The sequence below is a fragment of the Lates calcarifer genome, linkage group LG24, assembly GCF_001640805.2.
Source record: "Lates calcarifer isolate ASB-BC8 linkage group LG24, TLL_Latcal_v3, whole genome shotgun sequence".
NCBI classification, from domain to species: domain Eukaryota; kingdom Metazoa; phylum Chordata; class Actinopteri; family Centropomidae; genus Lates; species Lates calcarifer.
Window position 1 is genome coordinate 15,530,138 of NC_066856.1, and position 25,516 is coordinate 15,555,653.

At 40.0% G+C, this 25,516-nt stretch overlaps 2 protein-coding genes across 11 annotated transcripts in view; one reads left to right on the plus strand and one right to left on the minus strand.

Annotated features, from left to right (window-relative positions):
* Positions 1-985: 985 nt before the first annotated feature.
* pdss1 (prenyl (decaprenyl) diphosphate synthase, subunit 1) lies at positions 986-6,714 on the plus strand. Its single transcript, XM_018700770.2, is given in 12 exon segments — positions 986-1,153; positions 2,414-2,478; positions 2,585-2,717; positions 3,164-3,220; positions 3,222-3,295; positions 3,500-3,641; positions 4,321-4,432; positions 4,576-4,685; positions 4,782-4,862; positions 5,029-5,142; positions 5,282-5,362; positions 5,797-6,714. Coding segments are annotated over 12 exon segments (1,266 nt in total). The 5' UTR covers positions 986-997; the 3' UTR covers positions 5,938-6,714.
* Positions 6,715-6,763: 49 nt separating this feature from the next.
* Positions 6,764-25,516, minus strand: part of abi1a (abl-interactor 1a) — a 46,630-nt gene continuing 27,877 nt past the window's right edge. The window contains exons 4-12 of one of the 10 annotated variants that reach the window (XM_018700766.2): positions 23,407-23,421; positions 22,653-22,756; positions 21,859-22,011; positions 16,730-16,830; positions 15,347-15,475; positions 12,142-12,420; positions 10,517-10,603; positions 8,745-8,930; positions 6,764-8,504 (exon numbers count right to left, since the gene is read on the minus strand). In XM_018700766.2, the coding sequence (XP_018556282.1) occupies positions 8,329-8,504; positions 8,745-8,930; positions 10,517-10,603; positions 12,142-12,420; positions 15,347-15,475; positions 16,730-16,830; positions 21,859-22,011; positions 22,653-22,756; positions 23,407-23,421 (1,230 nt within the window). In that variant the 3' untranslated portion in view covers positions 6,764-8,328. The remainder of the gene's footprint in view (positions 8,505-8,744; positions 8,931-10,516; positions 10,604-12,141; positions 12,421-15,346; positions 15,476-16,729; positions 16,831-21,858; positions 22,012-22,652; positions 22,757-23,406; positions 23,422-25,516) is intronic. The other 9 variants (XM_018700767.2, XM_018700763.2, XM_018700762.2 and 6 more) reach the window with 9 other exon arrangements.

Genomic DNA, 25,516 nt, shown 5'->3' on the forward strand with positions numbered 1-25,516 from the left:
GCACATTCGTTGAATGCACCTGAAGAAGGGTAAACTATGACCTTAAGCTGGTCAATAGAATAAACAACAATGGTAGAAGTACTCTGATTCCTTGCTCTAGTAAAAGTAGTAACACCACAGTGTAAAAATACAAATTTGACTTATATAACATTAAAAATAGATTATTATAGTATTATTAACTAAATGCACTTAGAGTATAAGAGTGTTATATATAGTATCCTATGTTATCCTATATTATAGGTGTTATTACTGTTACATTAATGCAATAGCAGCCCTATGGGTAGTTTATTATACATGGATACATCACATTTTATTTGTGGATCATGTGTTGCAATTCAATTTTATATCAAAGTTATTAGTAACTGAGACTGTGACATAACTGTGGCGGAGTAAAAGATGTGTTACTTGTCAGCGCTATGTGAAGTACAAGTGTAACGTACCAATCAAATGTCAGTGCTCAACCAAAGTACAAACACCTTACAATTGCACTAAAGAGCAGTAACTACTTGAGTAAATGCGCTTCACTCTTGAGTTACTTTCCACCACTGACAAACAGTCACTAATGTAACGAAGTTATCGGTTACATTTAATTATGCTCTTATTCAGGTAAAACCCGTGCTAAGTTTAAGTGATTAACTGTACTGTGGAAGCAAGGTAGGTTAACATAATTCTGGTTTATTCGTGACAATATCCCATAACGTTAACACCAGTAGCTGAAGTTACCTAAGTAAATAGTTAACTATCCAGCTATTAGCCTCGTCCCGAACTTAAACGCTTGCATTTTCCTGGAGAAGACACCCGTAATTTACATCTACCACTGCATTTTAGATAAAGACAAAGTCAATTTTAAAGAAATCGTTCCTGTCTCTATGAACTCTCTGCCTTCCGTTGCTAACGTTACATCCTTGTTGCGTTGCGTCATCAACCGACGCCCCGGTTACACTTTTCCGGTTCCGTTAAGATATGTAACCTGACGAAGCGTGTGGCTGTGGGAAAGATGGCGGGCCCATGGTGGAGGCAATGCCGGAGGTGGAGTACAAACTGTACAAGTACGAGTTTATTGGAAACCATGTGGCATTATAACGGCAGGTCTGCGTCTTTCTCGGCGTCCTCTCTGGGGCGGGCGTCCCCGAGCTCAAGGCCGGGGAACGAGGTGAGTTTTGCGGCTTTTGCAGGACACCGGGAGGGGAGTACTGTCAAATCCAGGAAGGTCATACACGCCACCGAGCTGGCAGTCAGTCTCATTGAATGGTGGTCTTATTCAGCTAATGTGTGTGTTACTCCAGTGCCTGTTACATTTCCTGACAGCGTAACTACCACGTGTCTTTTGCAAGACTTTCTTGCATTTTGCAAGAATTTCTGAAATGAATGGTGACTTGTTGCAGGGGTGTTGGCTTGTTCAACTCACACTGCACACATAAAGGTCAAGACCTGCTCCTGTCAATACAAGGAAGTAACACTAAGCTCTGTACTTAACTTAGCCCGCTGTCCGGTAAACCCTATGCAGTGTTTTATCAAGTTCCCATTCATTTAGATTTTTTTACCCCTACTTTCATTCATTCATTTGACATTGACTCACGTGTGCTATTCCAGACTTGCCTTAAAAACACTTAATTTTAGAAAATGCTAAAAGCAGTTAAACCTCCATTATCGTATTGAGGAAGCCAGGATTTTAGAAACACCAAGGACACAAGTCCTCTCAAAGCACAACCACCAGCCTCTAAACATTTTAAGTAGAAACCAAAATCAGGATCTCAGATATTTCTTAAATTATCTACATTTTTCATGTTGTATCACAGCAGGCCACTGCTCAGTTGTTCCCTCTGTAAACAATTCTTCAGGTTTCCAGGAATTAATTAGAAGACTGAATGATATTTAAAAGAAATCACGTTGCAGTTATTTCCCTTATAACTTGTAGGCCAGGGCATGTCTGGAACACTCCAATGCCTCATATATGTTGTGACACATTTTATCTTTAATTGCAGCTCATGGGTACTTGGACATATTGTGATTGTGGTAATTCAGCCCTAGGTGTGTAATGGAAATTTACAGAATTTCCGTATTCTTCAGATTTAATATGTATTTTATGTTGTATCAAGCTGAAAGTATCGAAGAATCTGACAACACACTGCTGGTGCCTTACTCAGTGTTCAAGGACAGAACAAGATTAGATGTTATTCTCCAAGATGCTGCTTTTTCACCAAAGGGCAAGATAGTATGTAGCCCTGACTTGAATAACGTGTAATGTGTTGGATAATGTGTGGAGCCACCACAGTTAGTAGAATCACCAAATTCACAACAATGAATAAATAAATACAAAATAGAGGACATGATCTCAGTCAGATGTTAATATCATTATCAGCATGTGCCTGAATTTACCTTTTGTCTTTGTCCTTTGTATTTTGACTTTCAGGGACATCCATCATCGTCAACACAGTTAATCCCGAAAACTTTAAACTTTACCTCATCTCTAAACAGGTGAGTTATGTTGTTATTTCTTAGAGTATTTACTGATCTTAGCGTTTATTCTTCTGACGTATGATTGTGTATTTCATAGTTAATGTTTTTGTATCTTTCTCTTTAGACACAAGTCACGGTTGCTGTATCCCACGCTACACTCTTGCTGCTGCAAAACGATACACAGTGATGCAAAGCTCAAGGACCCCTTCACATTAGCCCAGAAAGACCTAACAAGTTTATATGACGACATCAAAAAGGTAAATTTCAGCAAAATATTTGAAATAGCACCATCAAGGTTTTATATATCAGTTACACTAGCCAAATGTTTATGATAGCAAATGAAAACGTGCAAGTGGGCATTTACTGAATATGTCTTTTTTGTCTAGTTTTACATTAAAGAAAGTTTTGTATAAGTGAAAAACCCTAAATTGCATATGTGCAGAATCTTGTACCCTGTTAATTTAAAACCTTTGTACTTGCTATTGGTCTCAATATATAAAATACTGTGAATTTTCATTAGGCTTAGTTAATAATCCAGACAGCACAGTTCAATACAAGACAGAGGGTGAGCCATCCATGTGCTGTCATTTCAAATAGGCACTGGTTAAAACTGAACAGAGGACATTCGACTGTCATGTGATGTTTGGCAGACGTTTATCTTTATTAAGATAAAAGACATACATTTTATTACTGTGCTTCACAGGAGCTGTTTGTATCTAAAGAAGAGCTGAAGTCTCTGTGTGACTACTACTTTGATGGCAAAGGGCAAGGCCATCCGACCAATGATTGTTGTTCTGATGGCCCGGGCCCTCAACATCCACAGCAACAGAGCAGGGTAAGAGTCTACACTCCAACAAAATATTCTATTTTCACCATTTACCAGTACAAGTCACCCACATGAGACCTGTGATACACTGAAGGTGCACCACACCTTGTGATAAGAAGAAAAAGAAGAATTTTAATTGTTATATGAATCATAATCCAGGGTTTTATTTCGTCTCACTTCCTGCAATCTGCCACTCTCCTTTGTCCTCTGTAGAGATTTGCTCCCGGGGCAGAGGGCTATAGCTATGATCTCAGAAATGATTCATACTGCCAGCCTGGTGCACGATGACGTCATAGATGGATCAGATAAGCGCAGAGGAAAGAGAACCATCAACGAAGTGTGGGGTGAAAGAAAGGTAAGGGAAATAAAATCAGCTCAAAAGCAAGACTCTTTGGTGTCATGCAGCAACATTCCCTTTAATTTCAACTCAAGGTGCACGTCATGTTCTTAACCATCCGAACCCTGGTGTGCTGAATGATAAATCCCACTTGATTGTGAAGTGGAGTCACATGGCTGATTATTAGCATAAAACACTATATGGTGTTGTGGCATGTGCAGCAAATACTCTGACCCATGCCCTGGATTTGTAGAGATGCCACCAGAAAAAGGCAGAAGAAGAAACACTGTTAAATAAACTGAAACAAAGTAAAATAAAGTGATTTTCCAGAGTGTCAGCACTGGAGTTACAGGAAAATCAGAAGCCCAGCAATGGCAAAACACTTGTGATGTTGCAAGTGTTGTGTCAGCAGAGGGACACATTTCGAAAGTAGTGCTCTTGGTCAAATTGTGGACTGTAAAAACAAGATTTTTTTTTCTTATCTTGGTAAGAGCTGTCTTGACCAAAATTTCCTCTTATCTAAGAAAAGAGCAGAAATAAGAGAACATTGATGAATCCCAGAAATCAGTGGGCAATGGGAACAAAATAAGAACAAACCATGAATATGAATAAAAATAAGGGAAGTTGTTTGTCTAGCAGTTCCTGCACGAGGCCCAATGTTTTATTTATTGTTTATTTTTTTTGTCCTCTTTTCCAGGCTATCTTGGCAGGAGATTTCATCCTCTCAGCAGCCTCCATGGCCTTGGCTCGTATTGGTAACAACACTGTGGTGAAAGTGTTGTCCCAGGTGATAGAAGACCTGGTACGAGGTACAGTATAGCACTTAGATATTTCAGTTTTCTTTGTCAGTTTGTGATTTTTTTTCAATAATTTCTGAACTGTTTACATTAGAAGTTGCAAGTTGTAGGAAGAGCCTGTTTATATACAGTGTATTTTGGTCCAATCAATCCAGGTGAATTCATGCAGCTGGGCTCCAAAGAGAACGAGAATGAGAGATTCAAACATTACCTCGAGAAAACCTTCAAGAAGACAGCGAGTCTTATTGCAAACAGTTGTAAAGCAGTATGTACGTTCTGTCTCCACATAAATAGCACAGAGATGGAGAGAAGCCTCAGTTTCTACACTTATATGCTTTTTGTTGTCTCTTTTCTTTTTAAGGTATCCATTCTGGTAAATTCTGATCCTGAAGTTCATGAAATAGCCTACCAGTATGGCAAGAACGTTGGCATCGCATTTCAGGTATGTTCTGATGTTGTAGCAGATCTGGTTGCAGTTTGAATCTTTCTTTAGACTCCTTAACACTGAAAGGATGTTGAAGCACATTTAGTTTTAATCCATAATGGTGTGTAGAATCAAACTGAATGTCAGTAGCTAGAGTTATAATGAGTTTGTCTGTGTACTATAGCTGGTGGATGATGTCTTGGACTTCACATCAGGAGCCAGTCAGCTGGGGAAACCCACAGCCGCAGATCTCAAACTGGGCTTGGCTACTGGACCGGTCCTGTTTGCTTGTCAGCAGGTGACCAACGTTTATCAGTTAACACAGAAACATGTTCCTGTTTTCATATTAATCAGAATCATGTAACTAGCACACATGGACAAATATCATGCATCACTGTCAGTCAGTCTTTACCTTCATTACTTTTTTGTTTTTATAGTTTCCAGAGCTTCATGCGATGATCATGAGACGTTTCAGCTCTAATGGAGATGTGGATCGAGCCTGGCAGTATGTTTTGCAGGTAAGACCAATAATATGTTTAAAAAAAATTTGAGATTTGCAGGAAGAAGTATTCTTTACCTAAGTAAAGGTATCAATACAGCAATAAAAAAAATGCTCAAGTACAAGCAAACAAGCTGCATGAAAAAGCATACTGAGTAAAAGTAACAAGTATTAAAGTTTAAGTAATATTTTGTAGCTGCTGGAGGCGGAGCTAGTTTATATACTGAACCCCAGATAAATCTGAGTTCTGAGATGATTAATGGAAGAAGAAAGAAAAAAGAACAAAGTTCTGAGTCACAAAATCTTAGATTTTTGCTGAGATATCCTTCCTATGTAAGATATACTGCATTGTAATTTTGACATGAATTAATATTTAAGATGAGGGTTTGTTACAACATTAACATTTTAAAATAAAGACTAAAATGTGATCATCCCCTCTTCTTCTTGTTTTAGAGTGATGGTGTGCAGCAGACCAACTACCTGGCCCAGCGCTATGGTCAAGAAGCCATCAGACAGATCAGCATGCTCAGGCCGTCCCCAGAGAGAGACGCCCTCATCAGGCTCACTGAGATGGTGCTCACCAGAGACAAATGAACCTCCCTCTGCCGGGGCTTCACTTCAGGCAGCTACCTGCGGAAAAGTGCAACTCACCTTGACTGCCCGTGCGTCTGTGCAGGACGGGTCAAAACAAAGACGGTGAGAGAAGCGATGGGAGTTTGGTTCAGAAGGACCCCTAGTGCTGGTTTTAGTGCCAAGTCTAAATTCAAATGGCAGGCTGGTTTGTCAGAACACTTAATCAGAATCAAGGGATCAAAACAGCACAAAGGGGTCTCTCTGAACTGATAACCTGTTGTTTCGTGGTCCTCTTCTAAAACTCCTAAAATATACACACAAGGGTGAGTGGCTTAGTCCTGCATTGACATATAAATACACTTGGTTTTTACTGAACATCCTTGTGATTTCCCAGATGAAATCACATTGATAATTTGGACATGAATTATTATCTTAAGTTAAGCCACAACCCAAACCTTCACTGCATACAGTACTGTATCTACAACTGCCTCCCACGCCTCAGACTAGCAGATTGAGTGAGTACAGTTTGTTACAAGCTAGTTCTGAGCTGTGGAGCTGTTGTCACAATCTGTGTAATTCCAAATGAAAATGCATAACTGTCATCGGTGTGTTCGTCAGGATCTGTGTTAATGTCCTTTGAGATCCGTCCACACCTCAAAAGGCCAAACAGTCTTGTCTTTTTGACCTGTGAAATGTTATGAGGTTACTTCTGTAAAACAAAGTGCCCTGTAACAACCAAGGCCTTAACATCTACAATGACTGTGTGTGTTCAATAAACCATTTAGCTTTTTTATTTAAGCCAAGTTTTCGCTCTGTTTTTGTTTTCCCCCAAATAACCACACGCATGTTGTACATAGAATTGTTTATTATAAAAGACTGTACATTAATTTTTCAATCAACATTTCATATGTACAAATGAAGGGCAGACGGAGAGATAGATTTCAGTATTTCTACCCACGAAATTGAGCCGGAACACGCTTTTTTTTCTTATTGGAAATGCTAAAGCAAATGGGCGAAACATCAAGGCATTAGCTGCAGTATCCTGAAATGGAAAATGGTGAACACTGCAGGTTAACCTTGCATTTGAAACTTAGATGAATGTTTGAGGGCTAACAAAAAGAAAGTACAATGTTATCAAGATGATTCCAAGACCTGAGTGAAACCTAATATTGATTGGCTGATTGGCTTGAGTTAAATATGTACACCTGTGCAGCCCAGAGGATTTCATGTTCAAAGCATTCAACATGGTCCTTGAACCCAGAGCAGGTCATTGTTGCTTTGAGAAGACTGAGGAGGTATTAGAGTTGTTTATTGGTCTACTATGTCTGAATTGTCGCATGGCAGTGTTAGGCACGACAATTCACCACCTGCTGTCTATCAGAACCAAAAGTCCATTATTGCCAGTTACCAATGGATCGTACAGATTTTGTGTGGATTAGTTTAGAATTAACAACAGTGATGTGACATAATCTTAAAATGCCTGATAATAAGCCAAAAAAAGGAATGTGTTTCCTTGCTCCAAACAGATCTAAATGCACACCAGAGCAAACTTTTTAGGAGTTTTAAGTTCGAATACAATTCTGCATTTAAAATGTGACACCATGGGAAAGCCTGAAATTTACTTAAGAGTCTAAAACGTTCAGTGATTTCAACAGTTGAACAAAATTTAAACAAAACAGGTGAATACACTTACAACATAATGGAAGCCTAATGGCAATAAACTTAAGATTACATTATATCTCTTAGAATTTTGCATGCTTTAACGCCAAGACTGATTTTCAGGAGTAATTGTTTCTTTGAAATACCATTTACAGTACATAAGTTGGTAAATTATTGACAGGCCGTCTGTTTATTTTCCATATAAATGGGCCTTTATGGCGTTGAGGAGGGCACCACTAATAAACTATCATATAATTGACATTCACTGAATTTACATTACAGAAATCCAAGTGGCTGCAGCTCACGTTATATACAACTGACAGTACAAACACTTCAACTGAAGGTGCGTACGACATTAATATTTCTATTTGTTCCATAAAACCTAATACTCTTGTTCACAAAGGATTGAAATCTTTGTTTAGGCCAAAATGTACATCCTTCAGCTGAGTGATCATCATTTTTGAGTTCAACCTGTGTGAGCACGTGCAGTCCAATTCTTTAGAAACTTTTAAATTTTTATTTTTACATATTCCATTAATGTCCCCCAACTGCCCATATAACACCAAAATAAACTAAATAGATATTACTTTTCATTTTATCTGCAATCAGTTAGGGAAAGAACATTCTGTCATATCAAAAGGGGATCATACAGTTATGTCTATGCGTCTTGAGAGGCAAGAATTGCTGCTTGTCAGTCTCTCACTGGATTATGATATGACTGAATAAATAGACTTCTCTTACTGCAAGGTCCCTTCAGTCGGCGTAGTGCATGATGGACTCCACGTAGTTGCCAGGGAACAGGCCAGTGACACCGTTGCACACGCCCTCGAACCAGCCGTCATCGTTCTTCTTGATGACATAAATGATTGCCCCCTCCATGAAACTCAACTCATCATCCTTGTCCTTGGTGTAGTCATAGATGGCCACCACTGAAAACAGAGGAGGAGATTTTTGTTCAGTACAAAATTAGTGGAGAGCATCCGATAGATGACTTAAACCGGGCGTCCCAGACACCTGATTTTGTCACACTACAAAGCTTGTTTGTCATTCTGGAAATTTATAGGCCGTGCCAACACTGTGTCACAGTCGGGCTCAATTTCTGTAGTCTGAACTGGGCCTTAAATAAAACTAAGCACAAACTAGTTTTTGTCATCTTTTTTTGAGCAAACCTTTCTCAATGTAGTTCTTGGGAGCCCACTGTGGGTCTCCGTCAGCGTAGGGGTCGTCGTAGTGCACGACAGCAGCATCTTCCTCCTCGTAGTCCACTGGAGGAGGCGGTGGAGGGGGAGGAGAGTCGTCAAACATGGGCATGTCATCGGGAGGGGGAGGGGGAGGGGGAGTAGGAGTATCTGCAACTGTAGAACAGACACAGAAAGTGAGATAACTGAAAGGATTTTCCAAGCTGGGTTCAAAAGTTCATGAATCACTGGTCAACGTGAGCCTATGATGGAGAGGGCAGCGGGTGAATCATGCAAAATTACATGCAGAACAGTGTGTATGGAAGATTTTTGAATATTAAATTCATAGGCAGGCTGCATCACTGTTAAGACTTCCTACGGATTACTTAATATGATGATATACTGTATGTTTAAGACTCTTAAGTGGTCGTGTTCCTCTTGTTCTGGCTCTGAAACTATTCAGGCATGCACATACAGAAAAAAGGGAATTACACATTATTTGCAAACACTTAATTGATCTTACATGCTGAATCATGCTATTTAGTATATTACAGGTTTGTATTACAGTTCCTGCAATGGGAGCAAAGCTTTAAATAGGCACTGTAGATGACTTTACTTTTTTGTCTTAATTAATATCTTATCTAACACTATAATTAACTTAAACCTTATCCATTAGTAAATGTTCACCACCAACATCTCAAGTTGCTTTCTGTCAAGAAATAATGTACTCAATACCTAAACTGTGTTTGTAAACGGTAAACTGTGGTATTTGACCGTAATTGACCAGCAGGGGGCAGTAGAGGGTCCTGTCTTCTCCAGTGGTGCCCTGCAATGACCTTTGCCATTTTTTTTAAACCTAAACATTATTATTCACCTCAGCTCATCTCTGCAGTGCCTCAAGTACATTTAGCATATGAATAACAAACTTCAACCAGTGACTAGATCATTTGAATAACTAAATAAAAAAAAGTCTGTAGCAGTCTCAATAACAGCCTTGAGGCAAAAAAACTTCATTACTTTGCTCCTGCACATATTTCAGAAAGTCTCTCCTACTGCCAAGTTATGCTATTCTAGCGACTACTAAAACCTCCTAAAACCATCTGTAAAACCTCTTCAATGGCTTAAACCTTTCAAACAACCTCTGGAACAACCCAAATGACCACTAGAACCTTTGCATCAACCACTAAAACATCCTAAATGATCCTGAGACCTCTTAAAGTACCTCCATAACCTCCTACAGGACCGCTAGAACCTTCTTTATGGCTATTAAAACCTCCAGCAATTGTAGAACCTCTCCAATGACTGCTTAAACAACCTACAGAACCTCTAAAACTTTCCCATTGACAACATAGTGAGTCCTGACATGGTGAATGAAAGTAAATCCCTGCATGAAGTGTGTTAATAAGCCTAGGCGAGCCAGATTTTTCCCTTGTTATCTTTATGTATCACACTCCTTGCTCCTAAGAAACAATAACACAACTGTGTTCAATGTAGTTTTTAGATTCTAAAAAATCTGTCTCTAAACAGCATATAAATCTGCACTCGAGTTACATAAAATCCTGAGAAGACTTAAGTGAGGCACATTCTTGATATGATAGTACATTGATGATAGATGATAACACGTGGTTCCAAGAGGTTGGTAGTAATTGGTATCAACAGACAGAGGGAAGAGGACGAACAAGCAAAACGCATGCTGGGTAATGTGAAAATGGGAACAGTTGGCACAGATAAGGAGGAAAGTGTGTCTTAGCCTCTTCACTTACTGCTCTCCTGCATCCTGGCCACAAAGCCAGTCAGAGGTATCTGTGGAGTCAGCTGGGGCATGGGGGGAGGAGGAGGAGCGATAGACACTGAAAGCCAGCAAAGAAAAGACAGAAAAAGAGCAACAGAGAAAGGAAAAAAACAAAACAAACAGAAAGCCCATCAGTCACCAAGTATGTACAGAAGACAGTTAAGAGTACACCCAATACCAAGCAAACACAACACTGACAGACTAAAGAAACACTGCAAGAATTGTGAGCTTCTATACATCTAATATAATGAGACAAAGTGAGGTGCAGCAGTGACAGACTGAGTGCTGAAATGCTTAGCCACTTAATTGACTGGTCGAGTAACAGATTCTTTATATTTTTAACATTTTGTAGAGAAAATCGCAAATTATTGAAATAATGCTTGACAGATGAATTCAATCAAATGTCTGTAGCTGCAGCATCTCCACAGATCACACACAAATGTGGTAAGATTGAAAGTTTAATGACGTCTGTGACTGATGAGATTTCACATGCTATCTGGGGATCACTGAGGCCAGAGGATAAACCCGCGGATTATGTTTGATTTCCGTCAATCAGACAGCTCCCACTCATGGCTCAGGTAATAACAATGGCCAGAGGGGGGCACTGTTTGCCTTGAATGTCTATCAACCCAAATTCCAGGCGAGGCTGCTGAACTCCCTGTAGACCTGTTAATGTATTTTAATGTATTCTTTTTTCAGACTTTTCTCAGATCATTTCATCAATGTCAAGTTAGGGACACTTGGACTGATCAACTCTGAGGCACTGAAACCACATTTACAGCTACCATTAACATGTGGTCTGTATCTGAAGAGGCCATCTGGACAAGGAAAAATGCATGGTGTAGATGAACTCAAAGTGATCCGAATGTGATCACCCACATCTGGAGGTGGACTGGCTCACACTGTGATCTGATCTCAACCAGGTGTAAATGTAATTTGTACAGCGTGACCACATTCTTAAGACACAAAATCCTCCCACAAGTTAAAAAGTCACTAAACTCTGAATCTCTGCTATCTCAAGCTGCAAATACTGCCAGTAGCTAGCAGGTCTTAAAAAAGTTACTTAAGCCTGCCAGCCCTGGCAACCTAATATGTAGAATGAGATTTGATTGCAATGCAGGCTGAATCGAGACAGGGTGAATAAACAGCTGGTGTGAACGCAAAAGCCTATGAATCCGATGTCATCATCTAGACAGTCTCTCCAGATGCTGATCACATGTAAATGGAGTCTAGATTTTATGATGCCACCAACTATGATGCATTGTTAGCAGACATTGATTGCCTGCTTTGTATTTGCTGTAGAATTCAAGGACAAGGCATTCTGCATCAATACTAAAGACATCCCACAGATAGATAAAAATGCCTTAACTTGCACTTTCAGAGTTATGGAAAAAGTCAATAAGTCTGACCAGAATGCAAGCTTGACCTTCAGAAAGCAGAGTGTCAACTGCAAATATGAAATATTGGTCTGTGGCTAGAAAGGTTAGCTTGCTTTGTTTGTGACTGTGCATAATGTGGAAGAATGTGAAATTCTGTGCTTCAGTGACAGTTTAGGATCTATAAAACAGGCTAGGATTGGAGACAGAAGGGCCTTACTTGAGTTCTGACCAAAGCCAGGAGTGCCTCCATTAATATGAGGCTGCTGTTGTTGCTGTTGTTGCTGCTGCTGCTGCTGTTGCTGCTGCTGCTGCTGTTGTAGTTGTTGCTGCTGCTGCAAGGAGAACTGGGAAGTGACCGACGGTGCCCGGCGGTAGGTGCCCGTGGCCGAAACCATAGAGACAGAGGAGTTGGAAGGGTTGTGCCGCGAAATCTGCCGCGAGATGGTTCCAAACTGGGACATTGGAGCGGGGCCCAGACCAGGCCCAGGGGCCACCGCTAGAAACACCCAAAGACAGGGAAGGAAAGAGAGGAAAGACAGGCAGGACCACAGAAGGAAGGGGGTTAGACAGGGGAGATGGAAGAGGGAAGAAAAGGACCCAAAACATGAATCATCAGCATAAAAGATTATGTAAGCTTTTAAATACAGATTAGAGCCCCACACCCTCTGAAAAGACACAATCAATAACCAATCAGAGGAAGCAGATGAGCTAGGGATGCAACACAGATCGCTGATTGATAATACTGTTGCTCAAATATTTCATGAGGGTAAAATGAAACACAAGAGTCCCCAGAGGTCATCCGAATAGATCCAGCACTTCAAGGTTCTTTAGAAATGTAGCAAAGGAAAACTGGAGGAAAAGATTCAGTTAGAAAAGACAACAGAGCAGCAACAGAGCAGCCTAATCGTTCAGGTTTCAACAGAATTGGCATGGACATGATTATGCAGTAAACGTCTACTTGAGGGACTGTAGGGAGAGTTCATGATTGAGTGCACACATGTATCATTACACTGGCCATCTAAGAATAATCAAATGCTCAAACAACAGCATTATAGCAACATTAAATATGCTCAAATATTTAAAGATTATACAAACACTGTGAGTGTGTGTGTGAAAAGCAAAAACAGAGAGGGACAGAGGGGGTTAAAGACTGGCCTGCTTGAGTATTTCCTGTTCATATTTCTAGATAACATACTGTCTCTGAGGAGAGGCCCTGCTCTCAGATAGGGATGGGTGGGACCAGAGGAAGTAGAGATTCAGGAGAAACACAAGAGCAAACAAACTTCTCCATATTGTCTATGGCAGAAGCAATTATGGCTGAAAGTGTGTATTGATGTACTGGGGAAACATCTGCCATGTTTCAAGTGATCATTTTGTTGAAGAATTTCAAGTTTACTGAAGTCGATCAGATATGAGCAGCCACTCTACAAACATGCACACACAGAAGTTGATACAAATCAAACAGCTGGATGCTTCTCATTTTGGCAGAGCTCTGACAGTAAATCAAAGCCAGTATCACTCAGTGATTCAGAGTCAGTGCAACATGTAAATTAAAGCTGCATCAGGCAATACTGAATGTTTGCAACAACCATTACGCAGAAATCATATTATGTGACATCAACTGTGGGTCTAGTAGTCTCACAGTTGAGCACTGGCTTACTGTTGTGTATTTCAGGTTTCACTTTCTGTGCATGTAATAGATTTTGTACTTGACCGTATCTAGCAGCTCTTACTTCTACTAACTTCTTAAGTAGTTTTAAACAAGTGAATTACTAAACCAAGCGACACCATTAAAACTTCACAAATGTCTAAGCTTTTTAAGACTTTGTGTATGTAATGTGTGTAAACTTGTTGCTGTCTGAAAAAACAAGAAGTCAGTGTAGTATCACATAACTTTCAATGTATTGCTTTTAGATGGCCAAACAGTATGTTAAACTTAACTACTTACTACTTTTACTCTTCAGTCTAGTCACATCACAGCTGGTACAACCTGTAAAAATGGCTGTTCTCTGTCACATCCTTATTCATAATTTAGGCTGGAATTGAGGAAAATGCTGCCTGATGTAGCTTTAACCTCAGTCACTTTTCTCAGAAAAAGCAAAGGAAAACAAAAGAAACTGTGACATACTGTACCTGTGCCAAAGAAATCTCATAGCCTCTAAGGAAAACGAATTTTATATCTTTATACTGAAATACTGCACATAGTCTGTCAGTGCAGCATCTCACTTGGTGGGTCTTACATTTTATTCTTGATTTTTTAGGATGTACAAGTTCTAAGTGTGGATTGCCCACAGGCTTGGATATTTTCTGACATATGCAGCAGCTTGAGATCAAATATAAATTAACGTTAAGTAAAAAAAAACCTTCTTCAACATGTATAATTCCCAGAGATATAATATCACTACCTGCAACTTCATAACTCAATAGGAGTGAAGGAAACAGCCAAAAAGTAAAACATAGTAAATGCTCAATGGCATTTGATTGTTTCTCCTTAAGGACCTGGATGTGTGGCACAGTAAACTGAATTCTTAAGAACTGAATTTTTGAGAACTAAAATTGAAATGTGACAACTGAATGTGGAAATTTGCAGAACTGAATTTTACATTCAATTCCAAATTATGTAATTCAAATTTAGTTTCTTAATGCAATTATTCAAACTGAAAATAAAATTTCAAATTATGTAATTCAAAATTTCTAGTGGCACATATTTCTGCCCATAACTAATTTACTTTAGCCTTAGGTGATATGAGACTTCTTTATTGGCTAATAACACACTGGTGAATAATTAGAGTACCACCACCACCACGGAGGATTAAAAAAGTTTCATGACCTGATTACAAAAAAGCTGATGCTTTCTGAATAAGAACCATGTAGTAAGTAAACTGTGCCTGTTCTGTCTGTAAACAGAGGCACATACACAGTCTGTTCGCATTGCAAGCAACCACAGAGCTGAACAACCAGGAAATGTTGGCCAATGTGTTAAGGTCAACAGGTTTATTGGCTGAGAAAAGTTGGCTACAGCCATCACTTGTCAACAGCCAGATTGCATTCTTCCTCATTTCCTTATTAATGTTAACCTAATTAACAATATTTTTGCCTAGCAAGAACAAATTTGGGGGATTAAGTTTTTTTCATTACCTAAATAATGCGTTTTTAGCAAGAAATGTCTACTTATCAATTTAAAGCACTTTAATATAAAACAATTTCCACACACCATAATTCAATTAACCTAGCAGCTCTGTGATATGATTTGTTGAGAAAAACCTCTTTGCTTGCAGTGTGTACAAACAGGCACCCATCTATACCCAAAACACCCTTATTTGTGCATCTTCGCCATGAGAAGATCACCACAGACATGCTGTTTGTCCACCCTCCAGACAGCAGAGACGACAGGAGTGGCCTCAGGTTTTGAGGAGTCTCACCTAAGGGTGGTGGTGGTGGTGGTGGTGCTGGAGGGGCAAGTCCAGCCATGGGAGGAGCAGGTGGAGGTAGAGGAGGGGGAGGGGGTGGGGGAGGCGGAGGGGCTCCGGGAGGAGCAGACATGGGTGGGACTGAAAGGAGCATTTACATTAGTTTAATACTGGAGCTGGAACTCGCCCACCTCCTGCACCTCTACACCGTTACATAACATCACATCACTTTACTCAAGAACCCTTTGGGGATAGGGGAGCACTTCGGCTTTGTCAAGGCACAGCTCTGCTCCGCACACACTTCTTTGTGGTATGAATTGAGTGTTTCCATGGCGACCAGCTTGTAGGGAGAGAGCTGTGGTTAGTCCTGTGCTGCTTGGCCTGATCCTGGTGCGGAGGTATAACAGCTGCTTCTTAAACCTAAAATATTTCTTCTTCAGCTCTAAACATGTTAAACACAAGTTACACAATACTATGTCTGGCGTGTGTATGGTGTAATGCAGTACTATGTGTAGCTTGTATATGGTGTTATGTGAGCCTTACTGTTCCACTGTAAAGCAGCCGCCTAACGCAGCTTGGCCTATTTACACAGTAGGATAGAGAATCAGCTGTGCTTAGAACACAATGGGCCTGCATAATCCCTGTCTGGTAAACATAGGCTTTGTGTAGACTAGCCTCACTCTCTGCAAATAGATGGTTAAATTTACACCTTGTCAAGTAGTGCCTGTCATATTATATTTGTATATTCATGCATATTGTTTTTTTTTTTTTTAAGATACTTGTTTCCTGATTTTTGCTGCTCAGGATTTCTAAATTGTGCTAATTTTAAGCAAATATTTTGAACTAATATTTTCAAACTACTTTTAGATACAGCGACTAAAAGGGAAGTAGTACACAATAGCAGTATGTAGTGTCACGTAGTAGCTACTCTGTGTTCAAAAGTAAACTCTGGCTGAGGCTAACACAGGTATGTGCATTGTGCAGACAGCATAGCTCTGTATTGTCATCACTGCCTGTCAATGTTTAAAGAGTGTTATCTCATTTTCCGCAGGTCAAACAGCCCAGAATTCAACTGGTATAAGTTTCTCAGTGCAAAAACAGATTTTCTGGGAATATAAACAGAAGATATTCATTCATTTTTACTCTCAAAAGAGTTCTTATCGGACAGGAAATCCCTTTAACCAGTGTTGGGAGCATGAGAAAGAGACATTCTCAGGTAGGTTAGAAGCTCTGTAAGACCGGGAGGGGCAGGTTGTACTACAGGCTTTTTCAAAATGCCTGAAGCTGGTTGAGTACAACCATGTGCCTGCTTTATATCAATATGGAGACAGAGTGACTGGCCTATACTAACTGTTTACTGAAAGCAACTGTTTGCGTCAAGTTATCAATGCTCACCTGGTCCAGTACCAGGAATGGAGGGTGTAGGCACTGCGATGGGAATGCCAATTCCGCTGCTGCCGCTGTTCTCCCTGCTGCCACTACCCCCACTGCTTCCACTGAGGGAGGAGAGAGAGACAGAGGAGAAACAGGACATCGTTATATTCAGGGCAACCTACACAGACTGCACAGCAGGTAAAACTGCATCCGCTGCATCTGACTCCCTGTCCTATTTACAATAATAAGACCATAAAAACTGATTTAAGTCACGTTTGTGAAGTATCTTTTTCATACTGTTTAACTCATTCTGTTGGCTTGTTAAGACTGAACTGCAGAGTGGCACGCCCAGGTGAAACATCAGGCACTCTAAAAAGATTTTGGTCAGCATAAATCAAGAGTAACAGAATATAAATAAATAATAAATAAACAGGAAATGGTTTAGGATTAAAACAGGTAGTTAAGCTTTTAGCATGCAAACCACCTAAAATATCTTGCTTCAGATCCTCCACACAACACTACAGTGTCATACACTCTTTGTGTTTTGTCTAACAGGTCTACTAATAGATTAATAATAAGTTTTGCTTTTATTTGGCAGAATGGGAGTGAATCCTGGGCTAAATTTAATACAAACACTTGATATGAGCCTTTTGCTAAACAATCTATCCAAACACTCTGCATGCATTATCATTAGTGAATCATCTAAAACTATTAAAACTGATTCATCAACATGTCATGTCTTATATTTAACATGAATATACTGTATATTGCCATCATATGTAATACATACATGTAATATGACAAAACACCACATTGACTACATCTAAAACATTTCTATGTTAAATAGTTTTCCACATTTGATGAATCTGTGAGGTGTGTTTCACATGTGACAAATTCATGTTTTATTGTAACACTTTTGATCGATACTTAAACATTTGCTCATTCTAGCTTTTAAAATGTATAGAATTTGCCGATTGTTTCAGTTTTCTATTATTGTTAACTGAATATCTTTTGCTTTTAGACTGATGTTTAGTTTGGGCTCAGGAAACATGATGGGGATTTTCACAATTTTTAGACTTTTTTTGATAACAATTCATAAATAATATATATTCATTAATAACGGCAGTATTTTTCAGTTGCATAAAAAAATAAATCTATATCATTATGGGGGGAGGAACCATAAGGAGATTCAAGCTCAACCAGCACATTACAAATGTCAACTTCTTTAGTTAAAAATACCATATTGGACTTATTAGCAATATTGGATTTTGTCAATATTACCCAGCAAGGATATAGGGCATGGGAATGTTGTATGTATGTCAGCTCTGCAGTGACCTGTATAGGCGCTGTTTCACCCTGTCTTTGACCCCGGGGCTCGTAGATCAATGGCCTGGCCATCTAAACCCCCCCCCCTCCCGCTCTCTCTCTCTCACTCGCTCTCTCTCACTCACTCTCTCTCTCTCTCTCTCGGGCTGGCCTTGATCCTCATTTCTGCTGCAGCCCCTCGCCCCACCTCTCCTTTTTCCTGCCTCTTTCATCCCTGCTTTTTAACTGATCCTCCTCCCTATCTCTCATCCCTAACCGTCCCTCGACCTCGTCCTCTTATCTCCTCATCGCCTGTAAAGTGATTCCCCCATTCGTCTCCCAAACCCCTCACCCCTGTCTCCTCTGATTCCTTCCATCCCACTGCACCCCTTGCTCGCTCCCACCTCCCCCACATCTCTTTATCCCCTTTCCCATCATCCCCCTCTCCTCTCTTTTCCTCTCTGATCCATGTCAGTTGAGCCCTGGGGCTCTCCAGGCACACACAGCAGGGGTTACCCCTCTGAAGGATGTTGGTGGCAGTGGGAGCGAAATATCTGTGGGGATAAAGGCTAAACAATACTAAGTCACAAATATCGTAATTCACCCCCCAATCTGCATGTTTTGGATTTATCCATTCTAATCCCTCTATAACTTCCCCATTCCTTCCATTTATCTCTCTCCTTGTTTTCTTCTTCATTTCAAAATGCTGTGAATATAATAAAATAATAAAATCACCTCCAGCTCCATCTCTCCAGCTCTACCTTCCCGCCTTATTCAGCCTCTACTACAGTACAGGGAGTTGTTTATAAATCAACCGAGCCAGTAACAAACAGCCAGGCTTTAAAAAGTTCCAGCTCACTTGCTCGCAGCTGACAAAATTCCCTGGAGCCAAAAAAAGACTGTGTTCTCAGTGAAAATGAACACAAAGTAAAAACAAAACGTGTTATAAAATAAAAAGTATGTGCTCAGGCATCATGACATGATATGAGCTGACATAATTAAGAAAAATAGACTTCCAAAGTGGCTCAGACCATAATCTAAGATGAAAAAGATTGAAAGCTCCTTGCTTACAAAGACTGAACATTGTTACTGAGGCTTTAGATGTGCATAAATAACCTGAAGCAAATAAAGAGCAGAAGATGAACATAAGGGTTGCTGTAATCTAGCATAATAATTTACAGCTCAGGGCTCTTGTTAAAGAACTGACATATTTGAGATCAATGTAGGCCTGTTTTCTGGTTCAAGCTTTTAGTTCTACTTTAAAAACCATCACTAGGAGTAGGTGATTAGGAAGGTTACAAACTGTGTGCAAATATACAGACCCTATAAACCTCTTTATTACCATGTTGGACTCCTAGAAAACCTCTAAATCACGAAAATGAATGTAATTATTTTCTGTTCATCTATACTGTAATGCTCAGCACAGAAAATTGGACAAGCAGATAAAGAGGCAGCTAAATATAGGGTAGTTAATATATTTAACCTTTGCGGTTCTGTCTCTGCTGGAATTTTGTAGAGCCTTTTTTGAGTCAGACCTCTTTTTAATGTAAACACAATTTTTTGTGGCAAAGGCAGATCGGATACTCTAATAATGTATGTTTTGTTGTGCATTGTTCATCTGTAAAAATATAGATCTATACACACACTTCAAAGCATCTAGTTTAGTTTGGATGGTTGAGGCAGAAATCCAACCTCATCCAAATAGTGTTAGAGGAAATTTAATAACCAGGATTCTGCAGTGAGCATGTTTTCTAAAAACAATCATCATCACCTGCCTGTGACAGTATAATCCTTCCCACAGAAAGATATTAGATAATAAGAGGCATCGTGCAACGGGAACACACACAGATGCCTGTATTGAATTTAGATCTCAGTTGAAGATGGCAGAGACTGATGAGCAGAATAAGCACAGCCAACTTCCAGCCTGTATAATCAAATAGTGATGTTACAGCAATATTAGCTGAAGCAGGGTGGGTGTAGTTTGACTCTGAGGACAGCATCAGTTTGTTAAAGGGGCATTAGAGAGGTTTCAAACCATAGATCAGTGACAGTGATGCTGAATGGACAAATTATTTGCCTGTTTGCTCCACAGTCTTTAAATGAACAAAGCCACCAATTGCAAAAGACCTAGACTTTGGTTTTAAGTGATGAAGTAGAAGAAGAAACTGAGAAACTCATGAGTCCAAGCAGCTTTGTACAAACATACATGAGCAAGAAAGAGAAGTTGGGCGAGGGTAAGGAAAATAAAAAGTTACATAATATTTATGAGCATCACAGTCAGCATAATAAGCTTTTTAGCTAATGAGGCGACTCTACTCACTCGTAACTCAAATTTGATGAAAGCGCCCCCCCGCTCTTTCTGCATGGAGAATTCTGGGGGAACAATCCCTGAGAGCCGTGTCCAAGGGTTTGAATACTGCAGTTGACTTAAGGGTTTTTTGAAGCAGCACTTTATATTGAAGGCTTTTACAGATATTAATATCAGTGATTCAGGCTGCTGTAAGAAACCCTCCAAGCCTTGTCAGACAAATGCTGGATTTAGTGTAGCGGAGGAGAGGAAGAGGTGTGAAAGTGCTCTAAGCTGCTGAACTAAATGAGGAGATTAGAACTATCTGACATGGAGGGGAGCAGTGTTTTTGGGGAGAGATGCTTCTCTGACATTACTGAGTACACATTTAGTGTTCAGTTTATAGGTGTAGATGGAACACTAATTCCAATGGGGGGTTAAAAAGTATCAGGTGCCCGCCTCAGTTTCCATTAAAAGCTGTGCAAAGTTCATTAACGTCTACATTGCAGATTTTTCAGACTTTTATCCATAAAATTAGCTTTGCAGAATAATATCTTCAACTTGATTGTATCAGCAAGGGGCAACAGTGTTGTGACTTATATCATGATGCTGACTCCAACTTCAAACTTTTTACCTTACTTAACTTAACTTTTAAATGCCACAATTTGTTTACACGTAAAATCCTCATTTGTGTATCATGATCCTACCAGTAGCTTGGGTATAGTTCTTTATTATATACTGTACTGTAATCTCTTTTCCCTACTTTGCAATTCTACCATTGCTTCTCTGTACTTGCTACACCATTTGCACATGTTTATTTTATTGTTTTGGGACGTTTTGGATTTAATACTGTAAATAAACCTGACTTGACTTGAAGTACTATGTCAGTGTTTGCACTGATCTAGCTGAAAGGTAACTAAAAGCATCACAGCTGGTACTGTATATGTGTGAAAATTATCCTGCAAAATGCAAATAAATATGAGCAAAAGATGTTGCATCCTAGTGTATCTGTTATTTATTTGTGTCTGTATTAGCTTTGCAACTACTGTTGGCTTTCATTATTAATTAATTCACTGATTTATCAGTATAGTTTATAATTAATTTCAAAAAAGTTAAAAATGGATATTAAAAAGTTGCTGAAGCCAAAAGTAACGTCTTTAAACTGCACTGGAAGGGACTGTGCTGATGGAACCGGAGACAATGAAATGCAATCCAGGAAGACCGGTCTGAGTAACAGATCATTGAGTTTGATAAGCCTCCAAGTGCAAAAACTATTTCACAACTGTGGAAAGTTATCACAGGACAATCATATCTAAGCTCCCTTACCCTACAAGTGTGTTTCTTAGTGTATGACTGGCCAGCACGAGACTTAGCTGGATGACGTCGTGTCATCAATTTTAAGGCAAAAGTTGACCCTGTGTGTGTTTCTTCACATAGTGAACATGGTTTAACAGCCCAAAACCTAAAGATATTCAATTTACAACCATAGAAAACCAGAAAAATGGCAAATCCTCACATGTCAGAGGCTTCTGTGTATATGTTTAAATTTCTTATCTACCTGTGTGTGCGTTGCCTCTGGTTGAGCGATGCTGTGCGTCCGGGGCTGTGCTGCTGGCCGTGCTGACTGCCTAGTCGGGCCGGGCTTGTCATGTAGTCATTGGGCACTGTGGGCGGCTTCACTGGCTCCAGGGTCTTGTAGGGTGTGTTGCGTCTGCAGCAGCCCCAGAGATGAAAAAGGAAAGGCAAATGATAATTGTAATGATAAGTGAAAAACAAAAATGATCATAATTCAGAGCAAATCCCACCATCAAAGCTGTGAGGGAGTGTTCACTAGAGTGTTGTAAATCCTATCAGTTTACGCAGCTGGGTGCTGTACATCACAGTTTACTCTCTGAATTAATATCTGATTAGCGTCGCCGACTGCTGCTGTACATCAGATGACAACTGGCATCATCAGGACATGATACCTCACATTAATAGATAAAAGTTCAGGGAGGTTCACAGACTTCTCCTTTTCCTGAATCCCTTTTTTCTTGCATCAGTTTTGTCATTTCTAATGTGTAAATGAGCCAAAACCACAAAGACAGCAGCCATCACGACCACACCTGCAACATCTTCAAGCTCAGTGGACAGTGCTTTTTCACCATGTTATTTCATGTTATTCTTTGCCTCACATTTATTTAGAAAACGTAAATGTCCAAAAAAGGATCTAAAGAATAAATAAATGTGACATGTGCTTTAACTGCATGTTCTTTAATCAGCCCCAGAAGAGCCTCATGTTTTTTTCATTCAGTGTTTGATAATTAGAGGATTAGTCTTTTCCTTTCATGATGACTAAAATGGAAATCTTACCCGAGCGTGCCACGCCCTGTCATGGGAGGGCTTGGTGGCTTCTGTGTCGGCGGATTGGTCCTTGATAGTGTTCCTCCTCGAATTGCCTGATTGTTTCCATGTTGCTGTGGTTAGAAGAAAAAAAAATGAAGATCCTCATTTAACAGACAAATAGCTTCAGACACAGGGGGTGATTACTACTTGTGTGACGAAAATCAAATGTTATAGGCTGCCCAGATGACGACTCTTCAACAGCAGAGATATATATTTCAGTAGGTGATATTTGAAGGCTTATGTAATGGCACCCCAGCTTGTGTTTAACTCAGTCACAGGGTGATTGCTGCTGATTGCAGGTTAGAAACCTCTAGGTTTCTTGCAAAACACTTGTGTCCTAACACGCATGCAGCTACAATAAGGATCTGGATTTGCAGTATTGCATATCCAGGATATTCATACAGTATAAAGTATAAATATATATGAGTTGTCTAGGCAGCCTATAAAGATTTTAAATAAACTATATTAACAGTTACAGACAAGGACATGACATTCAAATTAAATGGTAATATATACACAGTTGGTATATTGAAGGGAGGGTGTTACAGATATGTGTGTGTCTGTGTGTTCTTGACTAAAAGGACTACAAGTTGGTTAATAGGAAATAACATGGGAAATGACAACGATAATCACATGTATAGGGGTTTGCTGCGAAAGGGAGTTTGACAAATCTATCAATAATACATTATAGCAAAAGGGTCATGTGACAAACCAGACTTACCTTGGCTTTTAACCACTTAGTGTGGGCAAGGGGAAAAAAAACAGAGGAGAGAGACAGAAAGAGGGCATGTCAAAATGGCCATGTGTAAATGGAAGTTAAAGTACAAACCAGTAAGAGAAAAATGATTCCTTGTTGTATTTACACTGAGTAAACATTTAGCAAGACCCGGGCAGATCAGCAGTTGCGAGTCATACTAGCAGAGAAAAACACTGTGGCTCCTGATTCTCCTCTTGTTAGTCAGACCCTACAGTACCACACCCAGTGCCATAGTCAGACTGGAAGGAAATCTCTGGGATCTGATGGTAGAACTATTGTGCAAGTGAAACAATTTTATCTCAACAGGGTATCTGAGACTGCCTGTCAATAAGAATTTACCTTTGTACATCAAAAATCTGTATCACTCATATTCACTGTTAAGTCTACTGATTACATTTGTGTTCATTTGATTCAGTCTTTTGTACATATCCAAGTGTGGACTTGAAATAATTTTATATGATCTCATTCCTTGCAGCAATAAGAAGAACTGCTGTCAAAGGGAATGTAGAGCCAACGTAGCAGTGGGGTTGATCTGCAGTTTGACAACTGCAGAGTCAAGTGGCTCATCTATAATGCAATGTCTCCAGTGGCCTTTGCAGAGAGCATAGTAGCATCACAAGACCACAAGAGAAAGCGGGAGGATGAAACCAAAAGCAAAATTTATGGCATAGGTCAGTATGAAGTGATCTCTACCTCTTTAAGAGGAGAAAACACCTTTAGTGCAGTGAATGGTAAAGTTCACGTTCAAATTGTAATCTCCCTGGGTTAGACGAGATTCAATTAACAATCTAGGGCTAGGGATGCACCGATACCACATTTTTTCAATCTAATTACAAGTACAAGTACTTACATTTGAGTATTTGCCGATACCGAGTACCGATACGAGTACTGCCATTACATTTCGCACATTTACTTTGAAAACGTGTTTGATTTTCATCAGATGTTGTTTCATTCTCTGGCTGTAAGAAATTGCTGTGACTGACATTTGAACATAAACTAAAAGCCCCTCATTAACAGCCAGCTGGAGGGTGTGTGCGACACACGGCCGGCTCAGGAGTCCAGCATCACTCATGACTTTGATGATGTTTTTCACATTATCACTTAGCACAGCATGAACAGAACTTTTAGGGACCCCCATGTCTGAAGCATGTCAACAAGCACACCTGCAATGGCTTGGATCCTCGTCAATCTGCTGAGCAGTTAAACTGATGAGGGACACCGGGCTAACGCTGCTCGTCCAAATATCAGTGGTGAAGCTGAGGGCCGACATGTCCTGCAACAGGCTGCGGATGTGCCTCTTCACAAAGTTGTGTAGCTTTGGCAACACTGTGTCAGTGATGTGGTGTCGGCTAGGGATGTCATACCTCGGCTCCAGTAGCTGAGAAGACGTCGAGATCCCATATTATTAACAAGATAGAAACTAGATGTTTTATCAGGTTGCTTGTGTTTCGTCCCTCCTCTTGACAGCTTTGCAGAGCATAATTTGCAGTCCGCTTTACTTTTGTCACCATCATCCACTTTGAAATACCTCCACACCGCCGACATTGCTCCTTCTTGCTCCCAATTAGCACCTGACCGCCCAACTGAACGTCACGCTGCCGTAAAGTGGTATCGGGTGCCGTGGTATCGGGACACTTTTACGAGTACGAATACTGGAAATGCCAAGGCCTACTACAGCCTTTCCCTTATCTTCCTGGCAAACGCTGTATCTCTACTTTGCTTCCACAAACCAGACAGTCAGCGTGGAAATGCTTTAGTAACATCCAAGTTAAGTTATAGACAGACAGGTCCCTATCAAGTCTTAGCATGAGGAGCTAGGGTGAAAATCCAGAGCGATGCAGTCTGACAGAGCTGGGTGAGCCTGTCGGGTCAATGTTCAACACAAACACTTCTGATGTTTGACTAGTCATCAAGGATACATCCCATGTGTTTGAAAGTTTCTAGAAACTCAAAATGAAGAATTTCAAACTTGGAAATGGCACCCTTTCCGTCAGCGCTTAAAAAAAGCGACTGACAGGTTTATTAATTAACCAGTTAACTATAAAGATTAAATAAAATGATGTTTTTGATACGA